The sequence below is a fragment of the Lynx canadensis genome, chromosome A1, assembly GCF_007474595.2.
Source record: "Lynx canadensis isolate LIC74 chromosome A1, mLynCan4.pri.v2, whole genome shotgun sequence".
In the NCBI taxonomy this organism is placed as follows: domain Eukaryota; kingdom Metazoa; phylum Chordata; class Mammalia; order Carnivora; family Felidae; genus Lynx; species Lynx canadensis.
Genome location: NC_044303.2, coordinates 174,882,423 through 174,909,326, shown reverse-complemented (window position 1 = coordinate 174,909,326; position 26,904 = coordinate 174,882,423). Strand labels below are relative to the sequence as shown.

The following is a 26,904-nucleotide window of genomic DNA, read 5'->3' as shown; positions in this document are numbered from 1 at the left end:
GTCCCATAGATACCAGATGAGGAAACGAGGACACGGGGAAGCCAGTGACCTATCTGAGGTCCAATGCAAATACTGGAGGAGCTAGGAGTAGACAGAGTTCTTTGGGCCCCTGCCCAGGGCTCTTGGGTCCTTTTTCTACATGCTCATTTGCTCTGGGTAATCTCCGAGGGCAGGGAGATAATATTCATGGGCACCTGGAGTATCAACAGTCTCGCTTGGGTGTGGCGCTTCCTCATTCCGACAGAGCACCTGCAGGCTGGAGTCAGAGCTCAAGAAAGACCCTGGGAGAAGAGATGCAAAGGAAGGCAAGGAGGGCAAGGTGCTTTCTTCTCCGAGGCCCCTGGTCAGCTGTCCGCTCAGGCCCCCCTCCCCATCTGCTCTCCCTCCCTCCGCAGCCAGAGAGCAGATTTCCACTCCTGATGCTCTTGGAATAAAACACAAAGGTCTCATCCTGACCTCACAGGCCGTGTACCCCACGCACCCTTGCCTCAGTCCAGACTATCTTATTCCTCTTGATGCCTTCTGTGTGTTTAATGTCTGCACCCCCGGACAGCATGCTCCCCAAGGGCAGGACCGTGTCTGTGTTGTCCACTGTTGTATCCCTAATAGGATGGGCACAGTAATATTTGTTGGATGAACGAATGCATGAATGCATGAATGCATGAATGCGTGAATATCTAGTTCTGGTTTCCCAAGAACTCTAAGAGGTGCATAATGCTGCCCTCACTTCAGAGATCGGGAAACCAAGACTCAAAGAGGGAAGTTCCAGGAACTAGTGGGAGGCAGAAATTCCTGGTTCCCTTTTCTAACTTGGATGTCACAATGGGCCTCCCTCCAAATAGTGGTGTCAGGGGCGGGCCTCACAGCAGAAGCCAACCACAGGCTCTGAATCAGGTGTTGGAGAGGGAAGACACCCCTAACGGTAGCCCAGCCCCTCCCCCTGGCCCAGAGAGGTGAGGTAACTCGCACCGAGGGCACAGAAAGGGAGCTTCCGAGAGGGGTGGGAGCCCACGGTTCCCGACAGCCTGCTGCTCTGTGGCTGTCCGTGATGTCTCCCCAGCATGTCCGGGTTTGGCCAGAGGTTGGCGGCACAAGAGAGTGGGGGGTTGACTTCATCTGCTGCTCCAAGTTCGGCCTCTGCGGATGCAGCTGGCGTGAAAGAGTTCCAGGAGCCGTGAGCGCATTCTTCTTAAGGAGTGTTGCTCAGAAAGGAAGTTTCCCATAGCTTACCCCGCCAAGAGCCTCGCTTTGTTTACTCTTATCGTTTGAGTTCTAAAGTAGTCTAACTTTTTGGCACACTGATTCCAGCATTTCTTAACAGCCTTTATGGTGCTTTTTGCAGAGGTGCCCAGAGCAGCTCCCCCCTAACGAAGGGGCCTGGCCGCCCCCCTGCACACTGGAATCCCACTGGCTGCTTTGTTACCTCTGCCTCTGTGCCTGGCTGTTACCCAGCAAAGCTGCTGGGGTATTCTCCTGCTTCTGGTGTGGAACTAGGGAGCCCCAGTAGAAGTCCCACCCCACCACTGCTCACAGGTTGGTGTGGGTTTGTTTCTGGGCTCTCTATCCTGGTCCGTTGATCTATGTCTGTTTTTACGCCAATGCCATATTGTTTTGATTACTGTAGCGTAGTGGTATAGTTTGAAATCTGAGTGTGATACCTCCAGCTTTGTTTTTCTTTCTCAAGATTGCTTTGGCTGGAGAAAGTCTTTCATGGTTCCATACAAATTTTTGAATTATTTGCTCTAGTTCTGTGAAAAAAGCCATCAGAATTCTGATATGGATTGCATCGAATCTTGCTTTGGACAGTATGGACATTTTAGCAATGTCCATTCTCTCAGTCCATGAGCATGGAACGTCTTGACATTTATTTGTGTCTTCAATTTCTCTGGTCAGTGTTTTATAGTTTTCAGTGTACAGGTCTTTCACCACCTTAGTTAAATTTATTCCTAGGTATTTTATTCTTTTTGATTCAGTTGTTAAAGACACTGTTTTCTTAATTTCTCTTTCTGATAGTTCATTATTACTGTAGAGAAATGCAACAGATTTCTGTATGTTGATTTTGTATCCTGCAACTTTGCTGAATTCATTTATAACAGTTTTTTGGTGCAGTCTTTAGGGTTTTCTGGATATCGTATCATGTCATCAGCAAGTAGCAACAGTTTTATTTCTTCCTTTCCAATTTGGGTGCTTTTAATTTCTTTTTCTTGTCTAACTGCTGTGGCTACGACTTCCAATATGGTGTTGAATAAAAATGGCAAGAGGGGGCATCCTTGTCTTGTTCTTGATCTTAGAGGAAAAGCTTTCAGCTTTTCACTGTTGAGTATGACGTAAGCTGTGGGTTTGTCATATGTGGCCTTTAATATATTGAAGTATGTTCCTTGTATACCCACTTTCTTGAGAGTTTTCTTGTATCATAAATGGATATTGAATTTTGTCAAATGCTTCTTCTGCATCTATTGAGATGATCATGATTTAAAAAATTTTTTAATATTTATTTTTGAGAGAGAGAGAGAGAGAGTGAGCAGGGGTGGGGAAGGGGAAAAAAGAGAGGGAGACACAGAATCCAAAGCAGGCTCCAGGCTCCACGCTGTCAGCACAGAGCCTGACGTGGGGCTCGAACTCACAAACCATGAGATCATGACCTGAGCTGAAGTCGAACGTTTAACTGATTAAGCCACCCAGGTGCCCCAATCATGATTTTTTTTAATGTTTATTTATTTATTTTGAGAGAGAGAGAGAGAGAGAGAGAAAGGGAGGGAGAGAACATGCATGAGCAGGGGAGGGGCAGAGAGAGAGGGAGAGCGAGAATCCCAAGCAGGTTCCATGCTGTCAGTGCAGAGCCCAATGCAGGACTTCAACCCACAAACCGTGAGATCATGACCTGAGCCAAAATTAAGAGTCAAGTGCTTAACCAACTAAGCCACCCAGGCACCCCAGAGATGATCATATGATTTTTATACATTTTTTTGTGAAAGTAGTGTATCACAGTGATTAATTTGAGATGAACCATGCTTGCATGGTTGCATCCTTGGAATAAATCCCACTTGATCATGGTATGTGGTCCTTTTAATGTATTGTTGAATTTGACATGCTAATATTTTGTTGAGGATTTTTGCATCAACGTTTATCAGGGATATTGGCCTGTAATTTTCTTTTTCTCTATGGTGTCCATGTCTGATTTTGGATCAGGGTAATGCTGGCCCTAACATGAGTTTGGAAGTATTCCCGCCTCTTCAATTTTTTGGAAGAGTTTGAGAAGGGTAAGTATTAAATCTTTAAATGTTTGGTAGAATTCACCAGTGAAGCTGTGTGGTTTTGGACTTTTGTTTGTTAGGATTTTTCGGAGGGAGTGGGAGGGGGGGATTTTGATTACTAATTCAGTCTCTTTAACAATTGGTAATCGGTCTATTCCAGTTTTCTATTTCTTCATGATTCAGTTTTAGAAGATTGTATGTTTCTCGGAATGTATCCATTTCTTCCAATTTGTCCAGTTTGTTAATGTATAATTGTTCTTGGCAGTCTCTTATAATCCTTTGTATTTCTATGCTATCAGTTATAACTTCCCTTCTTTCATTTTTTATTTCACTTATTTGAGCCTTCTCCCTTTTTCTTAGGATGAATCTGGCTAAAGCTTTGTCAATTTTGTTTCTTTTTCAAAGAACCATATCTTAGTTTCATTGGTCTTTTCTTTTTTTTTTTTTTTTTTTTTCTCTTTTTGGTCTCTATTTCATTTATTTCTGCTCTGATCTTTATTATTTCTTTACTTCTACTAACTTAGGGCTTCATTGGTTCTTCTTTTTCTAGTTTCTTTAGGTGTAAAGTTCGATTATTTATTTGGGATTTTTCTTATTTCTTGAGGTAGGCCTGTATCCCTATGAACTTCCCTCTTAGAACTGCTTTTGCTGTATCCCATCAATTTTGGATTGTTGTCATTCCATTTTCCTTTGTCTCAAGGTATTTTTTTTTTGTATTTTCCCTTTGATTTCTTCCTTGACCCATTGGTTGTTCAGTAATATGTTTTTTAATCTCCATGTATTTGTGATTTTTCCAGTTTTCCTTTTGTAATTAATTCCTAGCTCCATACCGTTGTGGTCAGAAAAGACGCCTGATATGATTTCAGTCTTCTCAAATTTATTGAGACTTGTTTTGTGGCCTAACACGTAATGTGCCCTGGAGAATGTTCCGTACGTGTTTGAAGAGGATGTGTATTCCACTGTTTGGGGATGGAATATTCTGTATATATCTTTTCAGTCCATCTGGCCTAATGTGTCATTTAAGGCCAATGTTTCTCTGTTGATTTTTTTGTCTCGATGATCTATCCATTGATGAAAGTGGAGTTTTAACGTCCCCTACAATCATTGTATTGCTGTCAGTTTCTCTGTTGGTATTGGCTTTCTATATTTAGGTGCTCCTCTGCTGGCACATACGTATTTATAAGTGTTACCATCTTGTTGTGTTGACTCCTTTGTCATTACATAGTGCCCTTTTTTGTCTTTTATCAGTCTTTGTTTTAAAGTCTATTTTGTCTGATATAGGTAGAGCTAAACCAGCTTTCTTTTCATTCCCATTTCCATGGAATATCTTTTTTCACCCCTTCACTTTCAGTGTGTGTGTGTGTGTGTGTGTGTGTGTGTCCTTCGATCTGAAGTGAGTCTCTTGTAGGCAGAATATCGTTGTCTTATTTTTATGCTTTCAGCCATTCTGTGTTTTGTTATTAGAAAATTTAGTCCATTTACACTGATTGGTAAGTATGTACTTACGGCCATTTTGTCAGTTTTCTGGATGTTTTATAGTTCCTCACTGTTTTTGTTCTTCTTCTTTCGCTCTCTTCCTTTGTGGTTTTATGCCTTTCTTTAGTATGAGGTTTAGATTCCTTTCTCATTATGTTTTGCTATAGGTTTTTGCCGCATGGTTACCATGAGGTTCACATAGAATAGTGTATACAGATGTCTCATTTGAGTTGATAGCAACTTAAACTCGAATGCATTCTAAAAACTCTATATCCTCCCCCCATGTTTTATGATTTTCATGTCATATTTCCATTCTTTTATTTTGTATATCACTTAACTAATTATTATAGCTTTAGTTAATTTTACTACTTTTATCTTTTAACCTTTATACTAGCTTTATGCATGGTTAATCCACTACCTTTACTGGTCATATTTTTACTTTCATATATTTTCTTGTTATTAGTTCATGCCTTTTCTTTACAGCTGAAAGAAATCCCTTTAACATTTCATGTAAGGCCACCGGTGATGAACTCCTTTAACTTCTGCTTGTCTGGAAAACTCATTATCTCTCCTTCAATTCTGAACGATAACCTTGATGAGTAGAGTATTCTTGGCTGGAAGTTTTTTCCTTTCAGCAATTTGAATATATCATGCCACTCCCTTCTGGCCTGCAAAGTTTCTGCCAAGAAATCAGCTTATGATCTTATGGGAATTCTCTTGTATGCAGGAAGTTGTCTTCTCTTGCTACTTTGGAGATTCTCTTTTTAAGTTTTGACATTTCTTTTTTTAAATTTTTTTTTTTTTCAACGTTTATTTATTTTTTTGGGACAGAGAGAGACAGAGCATGAACGGGGGAGGGGCAGAGAGAGGGAGACACAGAATCGGAAACAGGCTCCAGGCTCCGAGCCATCGGCCCAGAGCCCGACGCGGGGCTCGAACTCACAGACCGCGAGATCGTGACCTGGCTGAAGTCGGACGCTTAACCGACTGCGCCACCCAGGCGCCCCAAGTTTTGACATTTCAATTATAATGCGTCTTCATGTGATTCTCTTTGGTTTTATCTTATCTAGAGCTCTCCAAGCTTCCTCGATGTTTGTTTCTGCTCCCGGGTTAGAGAAGTTTTCAGCCATTATTTCTTCACACAAATTTTCTGCCCCTTTCTCTCTTTTCCTTCTGGGACCCCTATAAAGCAAATGTGACTCTGCTTCATGTTCTCCCATAAGTCTCTGAAACTATCTTCGCTTTTTAAAATTCTTTTTCTCTCTTGGTGAGTTCTACTGCTCTGTCTTCCAAGTCACTGATCTGTTCTTCTGCTTCATCTGGTCTGCTCTTGAACCCCTCTAGTGTATTTTTCAGTTCCATTATTGTATTCTTCAGCTCTGTCACTTCTGTTTGGTACTTTCTTGTATTTTCTGTCTCTTCATTGAAGTTCTCACTTCAATCCTTCTCCTAAGAATCTTCATGATCATTACTTTGCATTCTTTAACAGGTAGATGATTATCTCTGTTTCATCAAGATCTTTTTCTGACATTTTGTGTCTTGTTCTTTGGTTTGGAACATATCCCTCTGTTTCCTCATTTTGCTTGCCTCTCTGTGTTTGTTTCCATGTATTAGTCAAAACAACTACCTCCCCCAGTCTTGAAAGAGTGGCCTTATACAGGAAATGAACCTTATCATTCAACCTTGCCCCAGCTCTTACTTGTCCCTCAAACCTTTGTGATTGTCTGAGTAGCCTGATTTATTCTTTTTTTTTTTTAATTTTTTTATGTTTATTTTACTTTTGAAAGAGAGAGACAGAGGAGCGTGAGTGGGGGTGGGGTAGAGAAAGAGGGAGACACAGAATCTGAAGCTGCCAGCACAAACCGTGAGCTCATGACCTGAGCTGAAGTCAGACGCTTAACCGACTGAGCCACGCAGGGGCCCCATCCTGATTTATTCTTTTTTTTTTTTTTAATTTTTTTTTTTCAACGTTTATTTTTATTTTTGGGACAGAGAGAGACAGAGCATGAACGGGGGAGGGGCAGAGAGAGAGGGAGACACAGAATCGGAAACAGGCTCCAGGCTCCGAGCCATCAGCCCAGAGCCTGACGCGGGGCTCAAACTCACGGACTGCGAGATCGTGACCTGGCTGAAGTCGGACGCTAAACCGACTGCGCCACCCAGGCGCCCCCTGATTTATTCTTGATAGGCCTCTGTTGTTGAAGGTATGCCCAGACCTGCCAGTGTTCCAAAGGGAGTAATCATAGGCAGCACCTAATTTCAGGCTGATTGGAAGCCAGATCCTTAAGCAGCAGCTTTTTAAGTATGCAAATATATATAGTCCTGTGGGACTGTAATTGTAAACCTTGCTGGCCTCCAGACCACGAAATCTGGAGGTGTCCTATGGGCAACTGTTGCAAAAATCAGGGCTCCAGGCAAGTGTGTAAGCTCTTTTCTAAGAGATGCCAGTGAGCTGTGTAAAGGCCGAGGGAAGGCTTTCTCCTTGCCTACATTCCCGGAGAGTGCCTCGGTAGCCTCTAGATGTCTGGCAAACCTGAAGCCTGTCCCTCGGTTAAAGCTCTAGGACAAGTAGATGGGCTTTTGTCAGAGGCAGGTGGGACTTATGTTTCAGTCTGCTGTCTGTGCAGTGCCCTGGGTATAGTAGCCTTCCCAGAACTGTCTGGGTCCCATGGGGCCCGGAAACACAAGCACCTCTGGCCACAAGGGGCAGGTGATCGAGGGGTATCCCCCATGTGGATTGCACTTGCCCACCAGCTTTAGTGAGGCTGTCAGAGAGTGTTGAGGCTGGGGCCTACCTAGCTGTGCTAGCAAGGTAGAGGGAAAATGCAAAAATGGCGCTCACCAGCACCTCCATCCCCAAAGTCCTAACTGACCTCTGCCCTCTCTGGCGAATACTGTAAGATTAGCAAAATGCAGCCCGCCTGGGTGGCTGCAGCATGCCTGGGTGGCTCCATCGATTAAGCATCTAACTCTTGATTTCAGCTCAGGTCATGATCTCACTGTTCCTGGGATCGAGCACTGCGTCGAGCTCTGCATTGACAGCGCGGAGCCTGCTTGGGATTTTCTCTCCCTCTCCCTCTGCCCCTCCCCCCCCCCAAAAATCTAGGTTCGCAAATGCATCTCCTGCACGTACAATCCAGTCACCTCTTAAACTGCTGCCTTTCTGCTGGTCCCCTGATGAGCGAGTCCGTGCATGAGCCATAAGTCCCTCAAAGGAGTATCTCGTCTCCACAGACCCCAGGTTTCCTGGACGTAAGCCCCATTGGTTTCCAAAGCCAGATGCTTGGGGGCCTCATCTCTTCAGTGCAAGTGCAACAGGTTGGGGTGCCCAATGTGTAGCACAAACCCCTCTCTCCTCAGAGAGAGAGTCCAGACCCATGAGATCTTCCCGTATTGTGAATTATCCCGCCGGGGTTGAGGTTTTTGGTGAGACTGCATCTCTGTCTCTCCTACCTGTCTTGATGTGGCCCTTCTATGCCTTGTTGTGGACAGAAATGTGCCGCTACATTTCCATCCTTTGTCAGCAGGAGTTGTTCCATGTGCAGCCGTAGACTTGGTGTGTCCATGGGAGAAGGCGATTTCAGGGTCTTCCTACGCCGCCATCTTGGACACCAACTTCCATCTTTATTCCTTTCCCGTAACAGTTTTATTGAGGTATACTTCACATACTGTGCAATTCAGCCATTTCAGTATACAATTCACTGGTTTTTAGTATATTCACGGAGCTGTGCCGCATCACCACAACCAATCATAGAACATTTTCATCACCCCCCGAATGAAACCCTGTAGCCTTTGGCGATCACCTCCCGATCCCAATCCCCTACCGGCCCCCAGCCAAGAAACCACTAATCTATTTTCTATCTCTACAGATTTGCCTATTCTGGACATTTCATACAATGTGTGGTCTTTCGTGCCCTGCTTTTTCATGTAGCATGATGTCTTCCAGGTTCCTTCTGTCTGCCTTTTCTTCCTTCCTTCCTTTCTTCCTTTCTGTTTTGTGTTTTCTTTTCTTCCCTCTGTTTCTTCCTTCTACCCCTCCTGCATCCATGGTCCCATTCACTAAAGCGCTTGGGCTTTATGGAAGCTTTTGGCCATTTATAGCCCTTGTTTGGGGAGCTCCAGGCATGAAGCTGTATCATGGACCCCTAGACTCCCCTTGTCCCTGCCACCTGCCCAGAACACCCGTTCCCAGGCCTGCAGTGCTCATGCTTCAGCACAGCTGCAGGAGAGCAGACAAGCTACAGCAAGAAATTAATCCTTTTCATCTTCTGTCTCTTCTGAGCATTTGGGGAATGAGATTCCTTTCTACCCCCAGAGAGGAAGTTAGGGGAAGGAGAGCAGAGAGAGAGGAGGTGGGAAGCCTTTTACAGCCTTAAAAGTCAAGGAGAATAAATAGTGACTTCCCAGGAGTCACTTGAAAGGTAGAGAACTCCTCATTTCACTCCCTGGGAATTGTGCCTTTGAAGCCAGCTAGAAGCCCCAGCTTGTGCCCAGGCCATCCCCCCTCCCTCCCTCTGGCTTCATGCAGACCCCTGCCCCTGCTTGTTCCCCACCTTCGCTATCCACTCCTTCTGCAGCAGATCTGATGGGACATGCTTTGGGGCTGCCTTCCCAGGGGCTGTGATGAGGAGGGAAGGGGAACTGTGCATTTGGGGCCACTGCTAGTAGCTTTCTCCCCATAAGAAGAGGGTGAACACTCCAGGTGAACAAATGAGTGAAGGTCCCCTCTCCAGGGGATCCAGCCCCAGAGCATACAGCTTGGCAAACAGGAGGAGGCCTGGGTTTCAGCCCTGACACCCTTGCGCAGGGACAAGGGAAGCTCTGCGGACTTTCCAGGCTCCCTGGGAAATTGCATGGCATCAGGCAGGAGTCAGCAAATCTTATCTGCAAAGAGCCAGATAGTAGATAGTTTGGGCTTTGCAACCCGTATGTTCTTTGTCGCAACTACTCAACTCTGCTCTTTCGATGTGAAAGCAGCCACAGACAATACGTAAATGAATGGGGATGGCTGTGTTCCAATAAAACTTTATTATGGACGCGGAAATTCGAATTCCATATCATTTTCATGAGTCCTGAAATGTTATTCTTCTATTGATTCCCCCCTATCACCACCACCACCACCATTTCAACAAAAATAGGTTGGTAGGCTGGGTTTGGCCTGCAGGCAATTTGGCCTGCTGCCAACCCTTGGTGTAGGGGAAAGAAATGGGTGTCAGTTCCAGCCCCAGCACTTGCTGGGCTCTGTGACTCCGGGCCCATGGCCTGCTCTCTCTGAGCTTCAGCTTGCTCATCTGCACAACAGGGATGAAAATGTCTCCCTGTGGGGATAGCAATAAGGCTCAGCATCAATTTATACAAAGCACCTAGCATAGAGTAGATGCTTAGTAAGTGGTAGCCTGCCTTCCTTCCTTCCTTCCTTCCTTCCTTCCTTCCTCTCTTTCACCCCTCTACAAAGGAGCAGCTGGAAAGTTCAAGGCAGGCTTTGTGGATTCATATCGCAGCTGTGCCACTGAATTGTTCAAATCAGGCCCTGACCCCTGAGCCTCATATCTCTCCTCCGAAAATGGGGGGCTTGGATCAGTCTCAAGGGACCATTTCAACCCTCATTATATATAAATGCTTAACAAGGGAGAGATTTTATGCCAAACCCCCAGTGTGTTTGTGTCAAGAATCTTCTGGCAAGGGCAGCGAAGAGCATGTTTTTCATACTAATGAATCATTCTGAGTTACGGAGGCAAATTCAGGAAAACGTGTCCTTGTCACGACCCAAGCTGTGAGTGCAGGTAGGGGTGCAGAGCAGGTGCACGGTGGGGCTGCCAAAAGAACCCCAGCCTGGCAGATGGGGGATCTGGATTTCTCATCGCCTCTGCCACTGACTGGCTGTGTGGCCGTGAGAAGATCGCATGCCTCTCTGAGCCCCAGTTTCCTTATCTGTTAAAGAGAGCTAAGATTTCTGCCAGCTGCCACTGCTCCTACAGAAACAGCAGTGGGTCACAGGCTTCTCAGCTTTGGGGTGTTCATTAAACCCGTAGGGGCTGTGTGTGGCAGCGTTGGGGGACAGGAGTAGGGTAATGCCTGAGACCCACTGTGCATTTCAGGGTGTCCACAGCCCCTGAGTCTCTCCTGGGGTTCGTGGACCACTTACTCTCTGCCCAGAGGTAGAAAGGAGGGGACAGGGGAGTTTGTCCCAACTGGCAAAAAGTAGCAAAAAGTGGTTCTACAAAGCCTCGGTGGGTCCGCTTCTCTGTACAGATTGTGCAGGAGGTTGCAGGGTGGAGGGAGGGTCACAGGCTTGGGCATCACAGGCCCATGAATGAGACTCTGGTCTTCCTCATTCCGGGACTGAACACGTGCCATTGTGACCCAGGGATGGACATTTGGGATAGGCGGCAAGGCAGTCCCAATGCCCAGAGGGTTCAGGGAACTTCCACACTGATTTTGGAAACACAGTATCTATAAATACTTAATCATTGTTGAAAGGGAACATTCAAATGGAAAGTCAAAGAGAAACCCCATTTCTGTCGCCGTCTTATGCAATCCCTGAAATCATGGCTCTCTCCTCCCTTCAGGCTTTTCCTGAGCCAACGTGGCTTTAATATCCTGGCAACAAGAGGTGACACACTTTGAGTTCCTCAGCAGGCCACATGTCTCCTGTTTTGGGGGCTGCTAAGTCTTACTGATTCATTCGTCCACTCTTCCTTTACCAAGGGCCCAGAGGGAGGTGATGTCTCAGAACGTCTCAGCTGACTCCTGAAGGACAGTTGGAATTTTCTAAGCCGAGGAGCAGAGGTGCCATTCTGGGCAAAGGGACAGCGTGGGGAGAGGGGTGCGCTCGTGGGCAATGCGATGCCGTGTAGTGCTGTGGTCTGCTGAGAGAGCTCTGAGGGCTGATCTCCCCGTTGTGCTGGCTAGTTGATCTTGAGCAAGTCCTCCCCTCTCTAGGACTCTGTCCCCATCTGAAAAGTGAGGCTGGTCCTTACAGCACCAATGTCCCAGGCTGGAGAAAGGAGCAGGGCTGTTAGTGCCCTGTGCCCGCCCAGCTGTAAGATTCTTTGTTGCATTCCGCCCTGGGTGCCCTTGGACCATTTCGTGGAAGCTGGAGAAACGCATGCTTTCCAGGTCCGAGAGCTCAGTCACTTCCAGCTGTAAACGTGGTGACTTTGGAAGTTGAACCAACTCAATACGAGATCGTCTCCACTCTCCTCCCCCGCCCCCAACCATCTCCTTCCCACCAGGGTAAGCGAAGTTCCCCAGGCTGTCTGACCCCCACAGCACCCTCTGGACCGCGATAGACCTGTCCTGCCAGGTTCCCTCCATGGTGTTTGCACCATGGTCGGGCCCAGGGGACACCGCTGACCTACTCCTGGGCTCTATCTGGCACTGCCGAAGACCAACCACATTCTCTCAGGGGCTTTGGCCTCTGCTTCAGGTTCCCAGCCCCCTGGACCTCTCCCAGCAGGCAGGCCTCAAAGCCCAGTCATGTGCTGGGGCTCACCGTAGGTCCAGGAGATCTGGGGGGGACCCCCTGCACCCCCCATGGGAGCAGAGGAATTGGGGTGCAAGGGATCCCTCCCTTGTCCTGGCTTCCAGCTGGGAGTAGGGCACAAGCCCCTGTGCGTTCAGACCCCCACACTCATCCTTCAGTGACCCCTACCTCGCCTCCAGTCACCCCAGTGACCCCAAGGGAGGGCGGCAGGGGCAGGGCCTACTCTCCCACCTAACTCTAGGCTCCTGGCCCAGTCCCCAGCTGGTTCCTCCTCTCTGGGTGGTGGGGGACTGCTCTCATGGGCTCTTGAACGCCAAACACCCTAAGACTTTCTCACTGCTGTTTCTGTCTGGGGCCTAAGGAATCATCTGTGCCCTCGCCGGCCTGGATGGGGAGGGGGGGGTGGGCAGCAATGGCAATGGGGACTAGCAAGAGGGAGAAGCGCCTGGCACGTTGGCCTGCCCTCAACAACTAACTCCTGGTGATGGTCATCAGTCACCGCCACGGCTCTGGGAGTGGTTGAGTCTGGTGGAGTCGGGGTGCCTGGAAGCTTCTGACCTTGGGCAGTTTACCTAGCCTCTCCTTGCCTCAGTTTGTTTGTCTGCAAATGGGGGCGTTTTAAGTACCAACTTAAAAAAAATCGTCAGGATTAAAGGAGAGAATAAATATGAAGGCCTGAGAACAGTGCCTGGCATGTGGGGGTATCTCTCAGTGGACACCGGCCCATGGCAGTTTGCTTGCGGGGGGAGGGGTGCATGAAGGGCCTCATCACTGACTGAAATGTTTCCCTACGTACTTTGCTGTTGTATCCACTTTTTTTTTTTCTTTTTTTTTTGCTATTATAAGCAACCCTGTGATGAACATCTCCACGCAGAGGATATTTTGTGTCTCTCAGATTATTTCCCTAGAAACTGAATTTCTGGGAAGAGCATTACTGGTAGAAGGGGAGGGAGATTTTAAGCCTTTTGTTACACTTTGCACGGTTGTTTTTTAGACAGGCTGTTGGCCTCCCTGCCGGCCGCCAGCCACATCTGAAGGTATCACTTCCTCAAAGCCACATAAGGGAAGCATCTTGGAAGGGCTGTAAGGGGGGGCTGGCCAGGGCAGGACATAGATGCAAGGAGAAGGGGCCGGAGGGGGCGGAGGGGACAGGGAAGAGGGGAGAAGAGTCTTTGAAATGGCTGGGAAGGAGCCGTCAGAGAGAGGAGGCCCTGTCACACGTCCAGGTCCTGAGCCATTCAGAGCAAACAAGTCTCAAACCGAAGAGACCAGCATGGTGATTCAGGGAGCTCGGTCCACGATGCAGCACCTGACCACACCTGACCTTAGGCAAATGCCAGGCCTGCCTGAGCCTCAGTCCCCCCATCTGCAAAATGGGCATGCCACTTCGCCTGCCTCACAAAAGTAGGGCAGAACGAGTGATAGGAAATGACTTTGATAATTGACTCAGGGGCCCTGGGTTCTTCCGACATAAGCACCCACTGGTGCAAGAGGGCAGGGGCTCTGGAACCTTCTTCAGTTTTACAAAACGTTCTGTAGTCTCAAGGAGAGGCTTGGGCAAGCATGCCAGTTTCGTGGGGGTTACTGGAGGGTTTGAGCAACAGGGCGGGGGAAGCACAAGGCTGGGACCAGGGTGGAACGGAGTGTGACCCAGATCGACGGAGGATGCCCGGCCTCCCCGAGAGCCACGTTGTGTATTGGAAGGGGGCAGAGTGGGCAGGGCGTCTCCAGCTTTACAGCTGGGCCACACTGGGCTCCCTCAAGGCTCTGCCACTTGCTTGCTGGGAATCGCTGAGCAACTGACTAAAGTTCTCGGGGCCCAGACTTCCTCGTCTGTCAGAGATAATAAATTAACGACTATATCCTATGTGTCATGTAGGTGCTGGAGAGTTCAGGGTTAAGTGCCCAACCCATGAGCACTTTATTATTCGGCGGTCCGAGTACAGCCGCAGGATGTGGATAACGTGGAGGCACAGGAGGGGTTGAGTGAAACTAGGGCCCCCCACGCCTTCAGTTTTTCAAGCAACAAGCCCAGCATGCTGTAACACCCAGCTCTACTTACTGGCTGTGTGACCTCGGGCAGGTTTCCTAACCTCTCTGTGCCTTAGTTTTCTCCTCCATCGACGGGGAGAGTAATAGCACTTACCCCATGGGGTTGGTGTGTGGATTAAATGAACTCATACTTATAAATGCTGAGAGCCGGAGTGGGGGGGTCGCTCCGGGGATGGCGGCTATCACTTGCTTTCTCTCAGGGCTCAGAGCACAGGCTTTGGACCAAGCAGACATGGCAAGAACCCCATTCCTCCACCCACACGCTGTGTGGCCTTGGTCAGGTCACTTAATTCCATGAAGGGCTGCTCCCCTCATCTGCAAACATGTGGGTGGTGCCCACCTGGCAGGCCAGGCACACGGTAAATGCTCAACATGACTGGTGACCGAGAGTCTTAGAGAGAACACCCCTGAACACTGCGCAGCCCCACGCCCTGCAGCCTCTGCCCTCCCCGTGGTGGGCACACGGGACAAAGGGTCACGCTCCTTCCCCGTGCCTGGCACTCACTCGGGTGCCATCTCACTGACCCACATAGTTGTAAAATCATGGAGAAGGGCCAGGGCTGGCCACGAGCTGAGACTGTCCATCGGTGGGCTCCTGACCCCTCCCCTCCCCGCCCCCCCCACATCCTGCAGCTTCCAGCACCTGCCAGGTCCCATGCAGACCCGCCCACCGCGCCCATCATGTTCTGGCTATAGGATCCCGTGCCGTCTCCTCTCCAGCTACATCCCGGGGCTCCTCCTTCGCCGGATGAACTAGGCACCCCTGCTCTCAGAACACAGCCCTCAGCTCAGGCTGCCTCCTCTGCCCAAAGAGACCTCCCCCCCTCCCCACATCCCCTTTCAGTTCCCACCCATCGCCTCAGGCCCAGCTCAGATGCCACCTGCTCCACGTCGCTTCCCCTGAGGCCCGGAGCCAGGAATGGTTCTGTGCCGCACAGTCTTGCCCATGCACGCCCGGACACACTCAGGCCCTGGCACGCGCTCACACACCCACACGGCTGTGTGTGTCCACACACCAACCCTCACCCGTGAGTCACTTGAGACCAGCGGCCCCGCCCTTAACCGTCTCCACATCTCTCATACTAGCTCATTCTATCAAATTCATTCAGTCTGGTCTTCCAGAAGGAGCGTGCCCCAGTGGGAAGGGGGTGCAGGTGGGAGACAACGGCCGTTGTTTCATATTTGAGTTTTGCTATGGGGTGACCTAGGGGCATCACTGAGATGCCCAGAGCCTCAGTTTTCTGGTCTGTGAAATGGGACACCAGTGCTTGCCTCATAGTGCCAGTGGTTAACTAGAAAAAGGATGCAAAACTGCCCAGTCAGGACCTAGCGCATGAGCACTGAGTAAATGCTAGTTCTTGTGAATCACTTATTCACTCGCCAGTACAACTCATGATACTTGCTCTGTGGCAGGCCCCTCGGGGACTGCTAGAGTCGCAGCCAACCCCTCCGTCATTGAGTTCCCAGAGCAGTCCCAGGCTGTGACGCTCCAGCACGCAGGGATGCATGTCCTGTGAGGTCCCTAATCAAGATCCCTTTTAGGAGCCTAAAGCTTTTGGACCGTCACCATCTATTTCCCTTGTCATGGGGAGAAAATTTAAAGGGCCCAATGGTTTATGACTGTTACCTCTTTATATCAACTGAGTCCCAGGGAGTTCCGGGAAGCCTCTCACCTTGTCTGGCATGAAGGTGAACCGAGCGTGTGAGCGAAACTCCTGCAGGAAGCCTCTGTCCAGTTTGCTGTTGGCATTGGCTGCTGAAGGACAGAAAGACCTCTCCACCGTCCCTTCAAAGCAGATGCTGGTGTAGGCAAATTCTCCGTGTTTGCTTCCAGAAAATTAAGAGAAGGGCGTGAAAAATTAGTTTCTTTCATGAGCAGAGAGGCCTGAAGTTCGGTCATTTCGGCCTATCAGGCACTATCAATTTGTGGCCGGAACACAGGTATAGGAAGATAATACTCTGATTGGTGTCTGGGCGTCGTGGTGTCCCCAAATTGCCACCTCATAGCTTACTTCAGAGCAACCCGAAATTAGGTCTGGCCTGGAGAGGGGGGGGGTCACCCCTCATTATGACAGAAGTTTGAGGCAGGGGAGAGACCTCTGGTGGGTTGTGGCTGGCTCTGAGGATGTGAGAGAGCCTCTTCCCCTTTCTAATCTCCACTTGCATTTCCTCATAGAGGAGAAAGGACTTCCGGTGACCCAGTTCCCAGGATGTAGGTGAAACTGACACGGGCAGTGGTTGGTTCTGCCGTGTTGTTGGGAACCAGAGAGCAAGGACCTGCGTTCAGACGTGAGCCCAGACCCTCAACACACAGTCCCCCGACCGCTGGTTCTCGGTGACCCTAAGGTACAAAACAGCCAATGGCTGGGCCCGTTGCGGGAGACGAGGGGGAAGGGGGGCCTTCCTCTCCCAGCCCTTTCACTGGAATTGTCCCCAGGAGAAGGCATGGAGTTGACTGCGACCCAACGGCAGGAGAATGAGGAAGTCTCAAACCACACTCAGGACTCCTCGTCCCAAATCTCACACTTTCTCCGGCACATGGCTAGCCTCAGAGGTGCTGGCTGAAACGGCCGGCGTCCCTCGCTGCCCTTCCCGGCATTCCTGCCCACGAGGCTCTTCCAGGCTAGCCGCAGAGAGGTAGATATGGAAATAAAGCCGGCGTGGGCTACCTCACACAGCAGAGGCACTGCCAGAATGGCAGGGGAAGTGCTTCTGTTTCTGCCAATCTGTGAATTGGGGAAGTCGGAACATGGGAGAATCACTGTCGAAACTGACATTTATTGGGTTTTTCCTTTTCACACACATGGCTGAACGCCTACGATAAACTTGGACAGTGGGATGCAGACGAGAGGTCCGGTGCCTGGCTTTAGTCTGGGAAATAGACAGGGAAACTGATAGTTATCCCAAGGAGGTCAGGGCCTCAGCAGAGGGGCTCCAGGAGCTGGGGCAGATTTCGGCGATCCCGGGAAGCCTCAGAGACAGCTTCCCACAGGAGGTGATGCCTGAACAGAACCTTGAAACAGAAGTAGAAGTTGAACGGCAAGAAGAGAAAGGCATTTCAAGCAACGGGACGTGTGCAAAGACACAGGTAGAAGTAATAGCAGAGGGATGCGTGCACGTGGTGGTTCTGTGTGATAATTTGTACTATAAGCAATAGAAGGTTATAGCAAAGGGCACTGACAGTCATTAACGGTATGTCCTGTGAGGTTGCTCTTATCAACTTATTTCACAGATGAGAAAACCCAGGTTCAGGGAGGACCTGGGCAAGGCTTCCTCTACAGAGCGTGGCGCTGAAATGAGATCCAGACTGTGGGTGGCTGAATATATTGTAACACCCTCCGTATGAAAAGAGGGGATTCAGATTCAAATTCAGATTCTAGGAATATTACTAGGACACTGTTGACCACCAGCAGCAGAATCCCAGTTAAAAGAGGCTGGGATTGGTGGAGGTGGGGAACCAGCTCATAAAACTGTAGAGAACAAGAGTAGCTTCAAGGATGGCTGGCTCCCAATGCACACACGTCGTCAGAAATTCATCCTTCTCCCCCTTTCAACTCAGTTCCACCCTGTGTTAACTTCAGCCTCGGTCAGAGTCTCCCTGGGGTGCCGCCAGCAGCTCCGAGGTCACATCTTACCACCTTGGCAGGTCCAGTGGGAAATGTGTCCTTTCCTATGGTTCCAACTTTTGCAACCAAAAAGTTACAGGCCTACGTTTTGTTGGCTGGGGGAGGGGGTCATGTGTCTACCTCTGCACCCAGGCCTGGAGCCAGGGCGAAGAGTAAGAGGTCAACCCCCTCCCTCACGTGGGCAAAGAGTGAGGAAGGCTGGATCCCAAAGAGAAGGGGACTCGATGATAGGAAAAGGTGAAAACGACAACTGCTTACCATAGGCACTTACTGTGTGGACACTGCATTACGTGCCCTCAAGAACCCCCATTTACATCCTAGCTTCAAGGGTTAGGGCTCAGGGCGGGACAGGCCATGGGACTATGGAGGGGGTCAGGAGATACTAACCCTACCAGTCTCTCTGGACTCTGTAACGTAGTACGGTCTACACAATATTGAAATTTGGCTGAATGTCTCATCCCAACTTACAGCTGGCATGGATGGCAAACTAAGGAGCAGAGGAGGGCTCCACGCCACTAGCCTTTATTATGTTAAATATGCATCTTAAAATTATTTTATAAGAGGCTAGAGATTCCACAAGATAAGAAAGAAAGAGAATGAGGGGAGAAAAGGCAATTTAAAGCAAAGCGAGAGGGGCGCCTGGGTGGCTCGGTCGGTTAAGCGTCCGACTTCAACTCAGGTCACGATCTCGCGGTCCGTGAGTTCGAGCCCCGCGTCGGGCTCTGGGCTGACGGCTTGGAGCCTGGAGCCTGCTTCCGATTCTGTGTCTCCCTCCCTCTCTGCCCCTCCCCCGTTCATGCTCTGTCTCTCTCTGTCTCAAAAATAAATAAACGTTAAAAAAAATTTAAAGCAAAGCGAGAAAACACAGGAAAGGTTAGAGGTGGGGCAAATATAAAACACAAAATCACATTGAAGAAATCAGTCAAGGTATATCAGTAATCATGATATGTGTAGATGGAATAAACTGACCACTTAAGAAAAATAAAGGCTGTCCGATTTGTTTTTTTTTTAACCTAAACAAATGTTTTTTTTGCAAGAAATAGACTTAAGGAAACAAAAATGTAGAAAGTATAAGGAAAGAAAAATACAATATGCTAGGCAAATACTAACCAAAAGAAATCTGGGTAGCTATATTAATATCAGACAAAGTGAATTTTAAGCAAAATATATTACTAAAGATAAATATGGTCACCATATTTTGAAAAAGATTCTATTTACTGGAATGATAGTAATTCTCAACTTGTACATACCCAATAAACTAGCTTCAAAAATACGTAAAGTAAAATTTACAGAACTACAAAGATTAATCACAAACATCATAAGTAAGCAATAAGAGTCTGGGGGGTATTATTTTAGAAATTTTAGATGTTACAGAGATTAAGAAGGATAATAAGAGTGCTGTAATCCATTCTATGCCCTAAACAACAGAAAACTCAGATATAGGGAATTTTATCTAGCAAAATAAACTTGCCAGAACTGACTTGGAAAGAAAGAGAAAACTGGAATGGTCCTGTAACCATTCAAAATAAATAAAATGAATGAAACACCAGTAATACTTGGTTTTCAAAGGAGTTCTGCCAAGTACTCCAAGAACAAATCATTCCAATTCTGCACAGATCCTATCAGAGGAGAGAAAAAGGGAAACTCTCTTATTCATTTGATGAGGCCATTATAGTATAAATTCAAAAGCAAGTATGATAAGGACATGACTGAAAAAAAATGGAAACAATTCAGATGTGCATCAACAGGTGAATGGACAAATAAATTGGAGTACAATGTAATGAACTACTTTACAACAGTGGCAATGAACTGCAGGGACATGCATCAACACAGTTTCAATTAACTGAAAAAAAATATGGCATTAAACAGTAACAACAAAAGGTAGCTACAGAAGAACAATCATAAGACATGATTTCATTTATATAAAAGGGAAATACTAAATTTTAAATACTTTCGATTTGTAGTTTTAATCTTTGTTTTTTTCTGTTTTTTTTTTTTTTTACAAGCGGTGACATGTTTTCAGTCCAGAGTAAATTATAGTTATTACATAAGTTTATGCTTCTTACCTAAGTGATAATGATTGAGATGTATGCTGAGAGATTGTGTATGCCCAAAACCACTACATGCATTAAATAACCAAAATCTTAGTATCTGCAACTGTGTATTAAGCGATAAATAAGCCAGTATTTTTTTCAAGCCTTTTAAATGCACTCAAAACGTCAAATAGGTGGCAGGTCTTTCCAGGCATGTGAAACTTACGTTTGCGGTTCCAAAATATCGTAAAAGTTGTTTTGTTTACAGCCATAAAGGGTTTAGAGCACTGCTGTGATCATAAAGTCTAGAAGGTTGGTTGTGTTTAGTTATAAAATGTTGTAGAAGGTTGTTTTGCTGACCATATTGGAAATAGTCTACCTCAACTAATGCTCTGTGTTGTTGTATTAGACAAAAGTGTTTCGGTTGCAAGCGATAGTAATTCAGTTGGATAGCCCTTGACTTACCTTTGTTTCACGTGCTCCCAGCTTCTCTGCCTCATAAGAAAGATACAGTAGTCGTGGAAGGGACTCTCTTTCTCCCAGTTTGAGTTATGGACTCACCTCTCAAGCAGTCACTGTTGCCACGTGGATAGCTTAATCCAAAGGCATCCCCTAGGGGATGGGGCCCAGTGATTGCACTCCCACCCGGACCACATGCTGTGGGGAGTGGATGGTTCCCAAAGGAAGGCGTGTGGGGCAGATAAATCACATTTGTCCACTCAAGTTTTATTTCAAGATGATTGTCATCTGTGAACAGCCTTGTGGGAGCTAAATCTGGACTGTCCCCGTTTGGAAAATGACAATACTGCTGAATTAATTATTATTTCATGAAAAGAAAAAAGCTGTAATTTACAGCCTCCCCCCCACACCCGACCCAAAAAGTAAAATGCAGGCAGAACACTGCAATATGTTTTTTAGGGATACGTAAATATTTGCTGAAACAAGTCAGTTCCTGGTAAATTCTGTTTCGTAACCTGAGAGGTGGTTATACTGGTATCCATTTTCGTATTCTTTTATATTCTTTAAATGATGCATTTTTGTTTTTTATGTAGTCTCTTTGGGTGTATAATGTATTTCATTTAAAAATATTTAATGCCAGAACGGACAGGTAACAAAAAGATATGGCTGAGTAGAGGAGTTATTTGAGATGTTTATTTTCTTTGTTTTGTTTGTCTCTCCGACCTGAATTTTTTACCAGGATCATGTGATATTTCCATAATAATATTATTTTAAGTGATGTGGAAGCTCGTTTGAAGGGAGGTAGTTCTTTCCTAGCCACAGCTAGCTTTTCTTTGATAATTTCAGTGAAAATCGGTTTATCAGAGCTGCGTCTGGAATGTTAATCCAAGGGTAGATACCTGCCTGCTTGGTCAAATATGTACACTGGCTGGCATGGAGGACTGGAGCCTCGGAGGTGCCAGGGGTATGACCTTGAGGTCCAGGCGAGGGCAGGTGTTCTGGGGAGAGAAGGGCTGGCCAGACCTACAGAGAGAGTTTGGGCCACTTGAGGACTCTAGCAGTGGCTAAGCTGGAGCGTACCTACACTCCTAGGAAAGCTAGGGGGTCGGCGGCCACTGTCATCTGTGTCTTACAAAGCCAGGCATCCAAACCCACAACCCCCATCTAACAGATTCTAAAGGCGAGCTCGGTGCTTTTGCTCTCTTTATGTAGAAGGGAGGAGCAGGGAGTTTGATTCCTCTGGCAGCCAGATTACCTTAACAGATGATGGCAGGAGCTGAGGCCCCGTGTGAGTTTCACAGGACACCCCCAGGAACTGCAGTGGGTCTCAGGACCAAGCGATGCGTGGCTCCCAGCTTGAAACCGACAAGGAAAGTTACCACTCCAGCCTAGGCAGGGAAGCCAGAAAGTAGGAGGCATTGGTGGCTTTAGACAGAGCTATTTTGTCCTGCCCTGGAGCTACAGAGACCCCAGACAGAGTCTCTAAGGTCACCATGCACTACTTAGCTTCTCCTGTGTTTGCACTGAGGGTGAGCTGGAATGTGTCGGGGACGAGGAACCGCACTCCCCAAACCGCAGCTGCTTGCGCATTCCCTTCCCCATCCAGTCCAGCCCATAGCCTTCTCCCACCTGCATGATAACACACCTTGCGCTGAAATTTATTTACGAGGAAACTTGATATTGTCACCATAAATGGAAATGTACTATCACTTGTGGAAAACACAAAGAACTCGTGAACATAGATACAATGACACAAAACAAGGTCTGATCAAAGTTTGACCAGACCCAATCGCCTGACGAAAGCTCGGAGCCTGCCACCTGTTCTCGGTCATAAAGGGAGATCTGCAGGTGTTGGGTAGGTCTCCAGGCACTGAAAACAGGGGCGCCACGCTGAGCCTTTCCCTCTGACTTCATGAAGCTTGAAATAAAAGTGATGAGGGAATTCTGACTCCCTGAAAGTAGCTAAAGAGAAAAGCAGGTCTGCCATCCACACTGTAGCAGGCAACGGGGCCAAGGAAATTTGTATGCCCAGAAGTGAGGGAAATCCTCTTATTCCTCAAAATGTATGCCAAATGCTTTGTTAAAAACTTTCCTACCAAGCTTTGGGCTAACTCAGTCTTCAGCGATCTATTCTTTGATCAGATTGACTCAACAGAGATTAACGGAGGAACTACTATATGCCAGCCATAATTGTCGGGGCAAGTGCCTTGCCTTTAGGGAGCACACTTTCTAATGGACAGATGTGTTCGCAACTGATTTTAAGGCAAGGCTGAATAAATCTGTGTGTCTTCTTCTCCCAGCCTTCCCCCGAACTCCTGCAAGGCGTGCTGTAGATTGTTCGGGAACCATTTCATCTAGAGTCAGAAACAGCAAACATTACCTGGACTCCTATTGTGAGCCAGACAATGTGTGGGATACCTTCGTACATACTGTGTGACACTTAATCCTGCCAAAAATTGGAAAGGTGGTTATTTTTTCCTCCGTTTGGGGTTCAGAGGAGTTCAGGGGCACACAGAGCATGTTAGAAGCAGACTTGAGATCGGAAAGCACGTCTCCTGGATGCTGTCTCCTTTATGGGTTGAGGGAAGTCCCGGCTGCACGTGGGCAGCCCTGGTGGCAAAGGAAGGGCTCCCACCCCATCCCACCCCACCCTTCCCAAGGCCAGCTTAGAGGAAGCAAAGGCCAGAGGCTAGGTCCTGGGCCCACTGGCCTTGCTCCATGGTCACCTCAGCCCTGACCTGTGCTTGTGTCTCCTCAGGAAGCCAGCGCTATCCTGCACTGTGTGCTCCAGCAACCTTCTAAGCTGCTGCAAGAGTCTGTGGGGGCTTAGGTTCCTCCAGAGACACGTGAGAGGCCCCTCAGAGGAGCAGCCAGGCGAGCCACTGTCCGAGGAGCCACTGAGGACACCACCCCAGGAAGCGGTGAGGACTCTGCCCTCCGAGGCTGTCTAGACCCAGCCCAGGACACAGAAGATACTGCTTCTGGTCACCAAGATTTGACTCCTGGAGCCATTAAGGACCCAGAAGCCCCCAGAGCCACCGAAGATGCGCCCTAGCCCGAGTCTAGGGAGTCCCAGAGCACGCAGCGGGGTGCCGGGGTCCTTGGGTCTAGTGTGGTGCGGCCTGTCCTGTGCCGGGCATTCTCAGCAGATGCTCAGAACTCTCCTGGGTCTGGGTCCACTGAATCCCATGGGTTCAGAGCTCACGTTGGTGCTGGCCCTGAGTCACGAGCAGAGATGGCTGGACGTTGGAGGTGCGTGCACAGGTGTGTGCATGGATTTGTACGTGCAGGAACGCGCAGGCCCTCTGAGCACAGCAGACGGCGTTGCCATAAAGAGTTAGTCTCTCACTCCCTCATGGGTTCTGTAGGATGAAGGAGAGGGAAGGGAAGAGAAGAGAAAGGAAAGGAGGGAAATTAGCCTTTAATGAGCACCTTCTGTGTGCCGGGTACTTCATCTACATGAGTTCACATAATCCTTATAACATGTGGTAAGAATCACCAACCTACATGACAGAGTAGAAACTGAGGCTCAGAGAAGACCGGGGCCTGCCTCAGGGTACTCAGCTAGTATGTGTTCCCGGCTCATAGGAGGCACTCGAAAAATAGCTGTGCAGGGAATTAGCAAGTGGGAGCATGGGTAAAAAGCCCGGCTTCAAGCCCAGGCTCTTGCCATGACCTTGCACTGCTTCTCAGGAGAGAGATCAAGGTATTTCCTTGACTCAGCCTACCTGCCTCTTAGCGAGGCTCAGAGCCGGAGCCTAGGGGATCCCTTCATGCTGCAGTACTAACCCTCTCTGGTGCTTTTCATCAAGAAGTGGTGTGGAGCAGAGCGAGCATTCGAACATTCGGGGCAGGTCCGGGGTGGGCGGTGGTGGTTAGTGCGCCGGAGTCCTAGAGGGAGAGGTGGCCTTGCCGGGTGGGGGGAGTTGGCCCCACAGCGCCCTCTGCTGGATACGTAACCTTGGGTGCGTCAGTAGCGATCTTTCTGGCCATCTCTTGACTCCTCTGTCCAAGGGGGTAGGATGGCCTATTTACAGGGTTGTTGATGAGACCCAAGGCAGTGAGGGTGATGACAGCCTGGAGAAATGAGGGTGTGCGTGGACCCTCACTGCTAACCACTGCCCCTCCCTGAGCCCACTCCTTCCTTGGTTCCAAGACCCCCTCGTGGCGTCCCCCTCCCTGCACACCTATGCCTTCTCAGTCCTCTTGCGACTCACTGTCCTCTCCCCGGCTGTCCGGTGTGCCTGTCCCAAGGGCTTTCTCTTCTCACTGCGATTTCTCTCCCTCTGTGACCTCGTCTGCGCCCTCTTAACTGAAGTTACCAGGAGGCTTCCCTGTGAGGAAATGACTCACAGATTTGTACCTGGACCCCAAGCTTCCTCTGGGAGCTTTCCAGCCACGACTGTGGCTTTCCAGCCACGACCTCCAGCCTGGGTGTTTCAAAGGCACCTCGCTTTTAGCATGTCCACAACCACACTCTAGACCTTTTCGCTGCACCTGCTCCTCTCCGGGTTCCCAGTCTCAGACGTCTGCCACTGGCTTTAGAGCCCGAGCCACTGGCCAAGGAGGTCAGCCTTGGCACCTCCCTTTCTAGCTCCTCTTGCTCAGTTTTCTTGAGCCCTAGTTCCACATGTCCCCACCTTCTGCTTGATTCTCTGCACCTGCCCTGTCCCCACTCGGCCCCACTGCCATCCCTCGGTCAGGACAATTGAGACAGCTTCCTGACAGCTCTCCATGTTCCCTGCTGGCCTTCCTCCAGCCTGCCTCCCCACCCAACAGCCACAACGCGCTGTGCAAAACACTAATATGGTCACGTCGCGCATGCAAGAAACCATCTTTCTCATGGCCCACCAGCCCTGCATGGTCAGCCCTGACCTGTCCCTCCAGCCTCCTCCTGCCATGGTCCCCTCTGTCGCTTCACCCCAACCCCACTGGCTTCTCTCTTTTGTTTGTTTATTTTATTGCTCTTTGCAGCTACTAGGCCATGCACAAGGCTGTTTCCATGACGTGAGACCATGAGATCTCAGCTGAAATATCACTTCTTGAGGAAGTCTTCCTTGACCCACCCTATTAGGTCAGGCCTCCCTCACATACCCCAGAACTCTCCTCAGAAGCCATTGATTGTTTGTAATTTACAGTCATCTGTGTGGTTCTCTGTCCATCTCCCCCACGCAGGAGGTCATGGGCCCTGCCTATTTCTTTGGACCTTTGTATGTCTAGTCCCTAGAAGAGCGTTTGGCACATAGCAGGGGCTTTAAGCAGTTTATCTGCCAGCATACTTGAAGGCATGATTTGCCCCAGTGGCCCTCAGAGATGCTCAATTTCTTGGCTGGATTCCATCTGGAAGCCCCAGAATCCCTTCCTCAAGTTTTCTTGGGGGTCTAAGGCAGGTGGGTCTCTAAGTCATGGCCAAGTAGTTGGAGGCATAAGACTGGTCTGGCTGATCACGGTCTCAGCTGGTCAGGGCTCCAACCCATTGTGCCCACACACCACCTGCCACTGCAGGGGCCTCCTTCGGGTCTGTCTCTGAGCTGCCGCCACCCTTCTGGAGGCTTCCTAGAGCCTCTGCTGGCTGCAGAAGTGGGGCACATGCTGTCTAGAGGAGGAGTGTCTGCGGTGGGTCCCCAGATCCATGTTCTGTGTTGCGACCGTGTTCCAATAAAGCTATCGAAACAGATGCTGCCTCGCGGTTTTATTTTTTCACTTCCTGGTGAGGAATACTCCCCAGACTTCATCGTACGGCGTGTCTTGATTTAGAAAAAGAGTTATGAGAAAACACTGCAGTAAAAGCCAACTTGGAAGCTACCTTAAAAAGTAAAAGAGTCCTCAGGGAACAAGGTTTCATCATAGGACACCATGCTGGCAATGAAGGACAGGCTGGTCGGAAGGATCAGGCCTTTGTCCCGCTTGCCCTGTGAGCGAGGTACGTGGTAGGCTCTCGATAAGGGTTTATAGAAGGGAGTATTTCTGAAATTGCCAGCTTCCGAGACGCCTTTGTGAAGTAGGAGAAGAGGAGATCTTTAAAATGGAAAACGAGGGGCGCCTGGGTGGCACAGTCGGTTAAGCGTCCGACTTCAGCCAGGTCACGATCTCGCGGTCCGTGAGTTCAAGCCCCGCGTCAGGCTCTGGGCTGATGGCTCAGAGCCTGGAGCCTGTTTCCGATTCTGTGTCTCCCTCTCTCTCTGCCCCTCCCCCGTTCATGCTCTGTCTCTCTCTGTCCCAAAAATAAATAAACGTTGAAAAAAAATTTTTTTTAAATGGAAAACGTGTCCGTCAAGGAAGTCTGCAGTAGAGTAGGCACAGGCAAGGGACCGCCAGGTCAAGAAGAAGTTCACGGAGTTTGTGCCAGGAGTGAGTCCCAAAGGCACCGATGAGAGGGTTTGGAAAGTGAAAGGGGGAGCTGACCAGAGTTGAGGTCACCGTTTGAGGACAGGGGTGAGCAGTGTCCCCTGGGAGGGAAGGGAAGAGGCCAGAGGAGGCTGTGGAATCCTGAACGTGGGGCCTTGCAGAGAAGGCCC

At 48.8% G+C, this 26,904-nt stretch overlaps 1 protein-coding gene across 4 annotated transcripts in view; it reads left to right on the top strand.

The window, feature by feature from the left end:
- HRH2 (histamine receptor H2) overlaps window positions 1–26,063 on the top strand; it is a 53,761-nt gene extending 27,698 nt beyond the window's left edge. For all 4 annotated transcript variants that reach the window (XM_032594175.1, XM_032594176.1, XM_032594174.1 and 1 more), the window contains one exon: window positions 23,145–26,063. In XM_032594175.1, coding sequence (XP_032450066.1) covers window positions 23,145–23,337 — 193 coding nt within the window. In that variant the 3' untranslated portion in view covers window positions 23,338–26,063. The remainder of the gene's footprint in view (window positions 1–23,144) is intronic.
- Window positions 26,064–26,904: the final 841 nt, after the last annotated feature.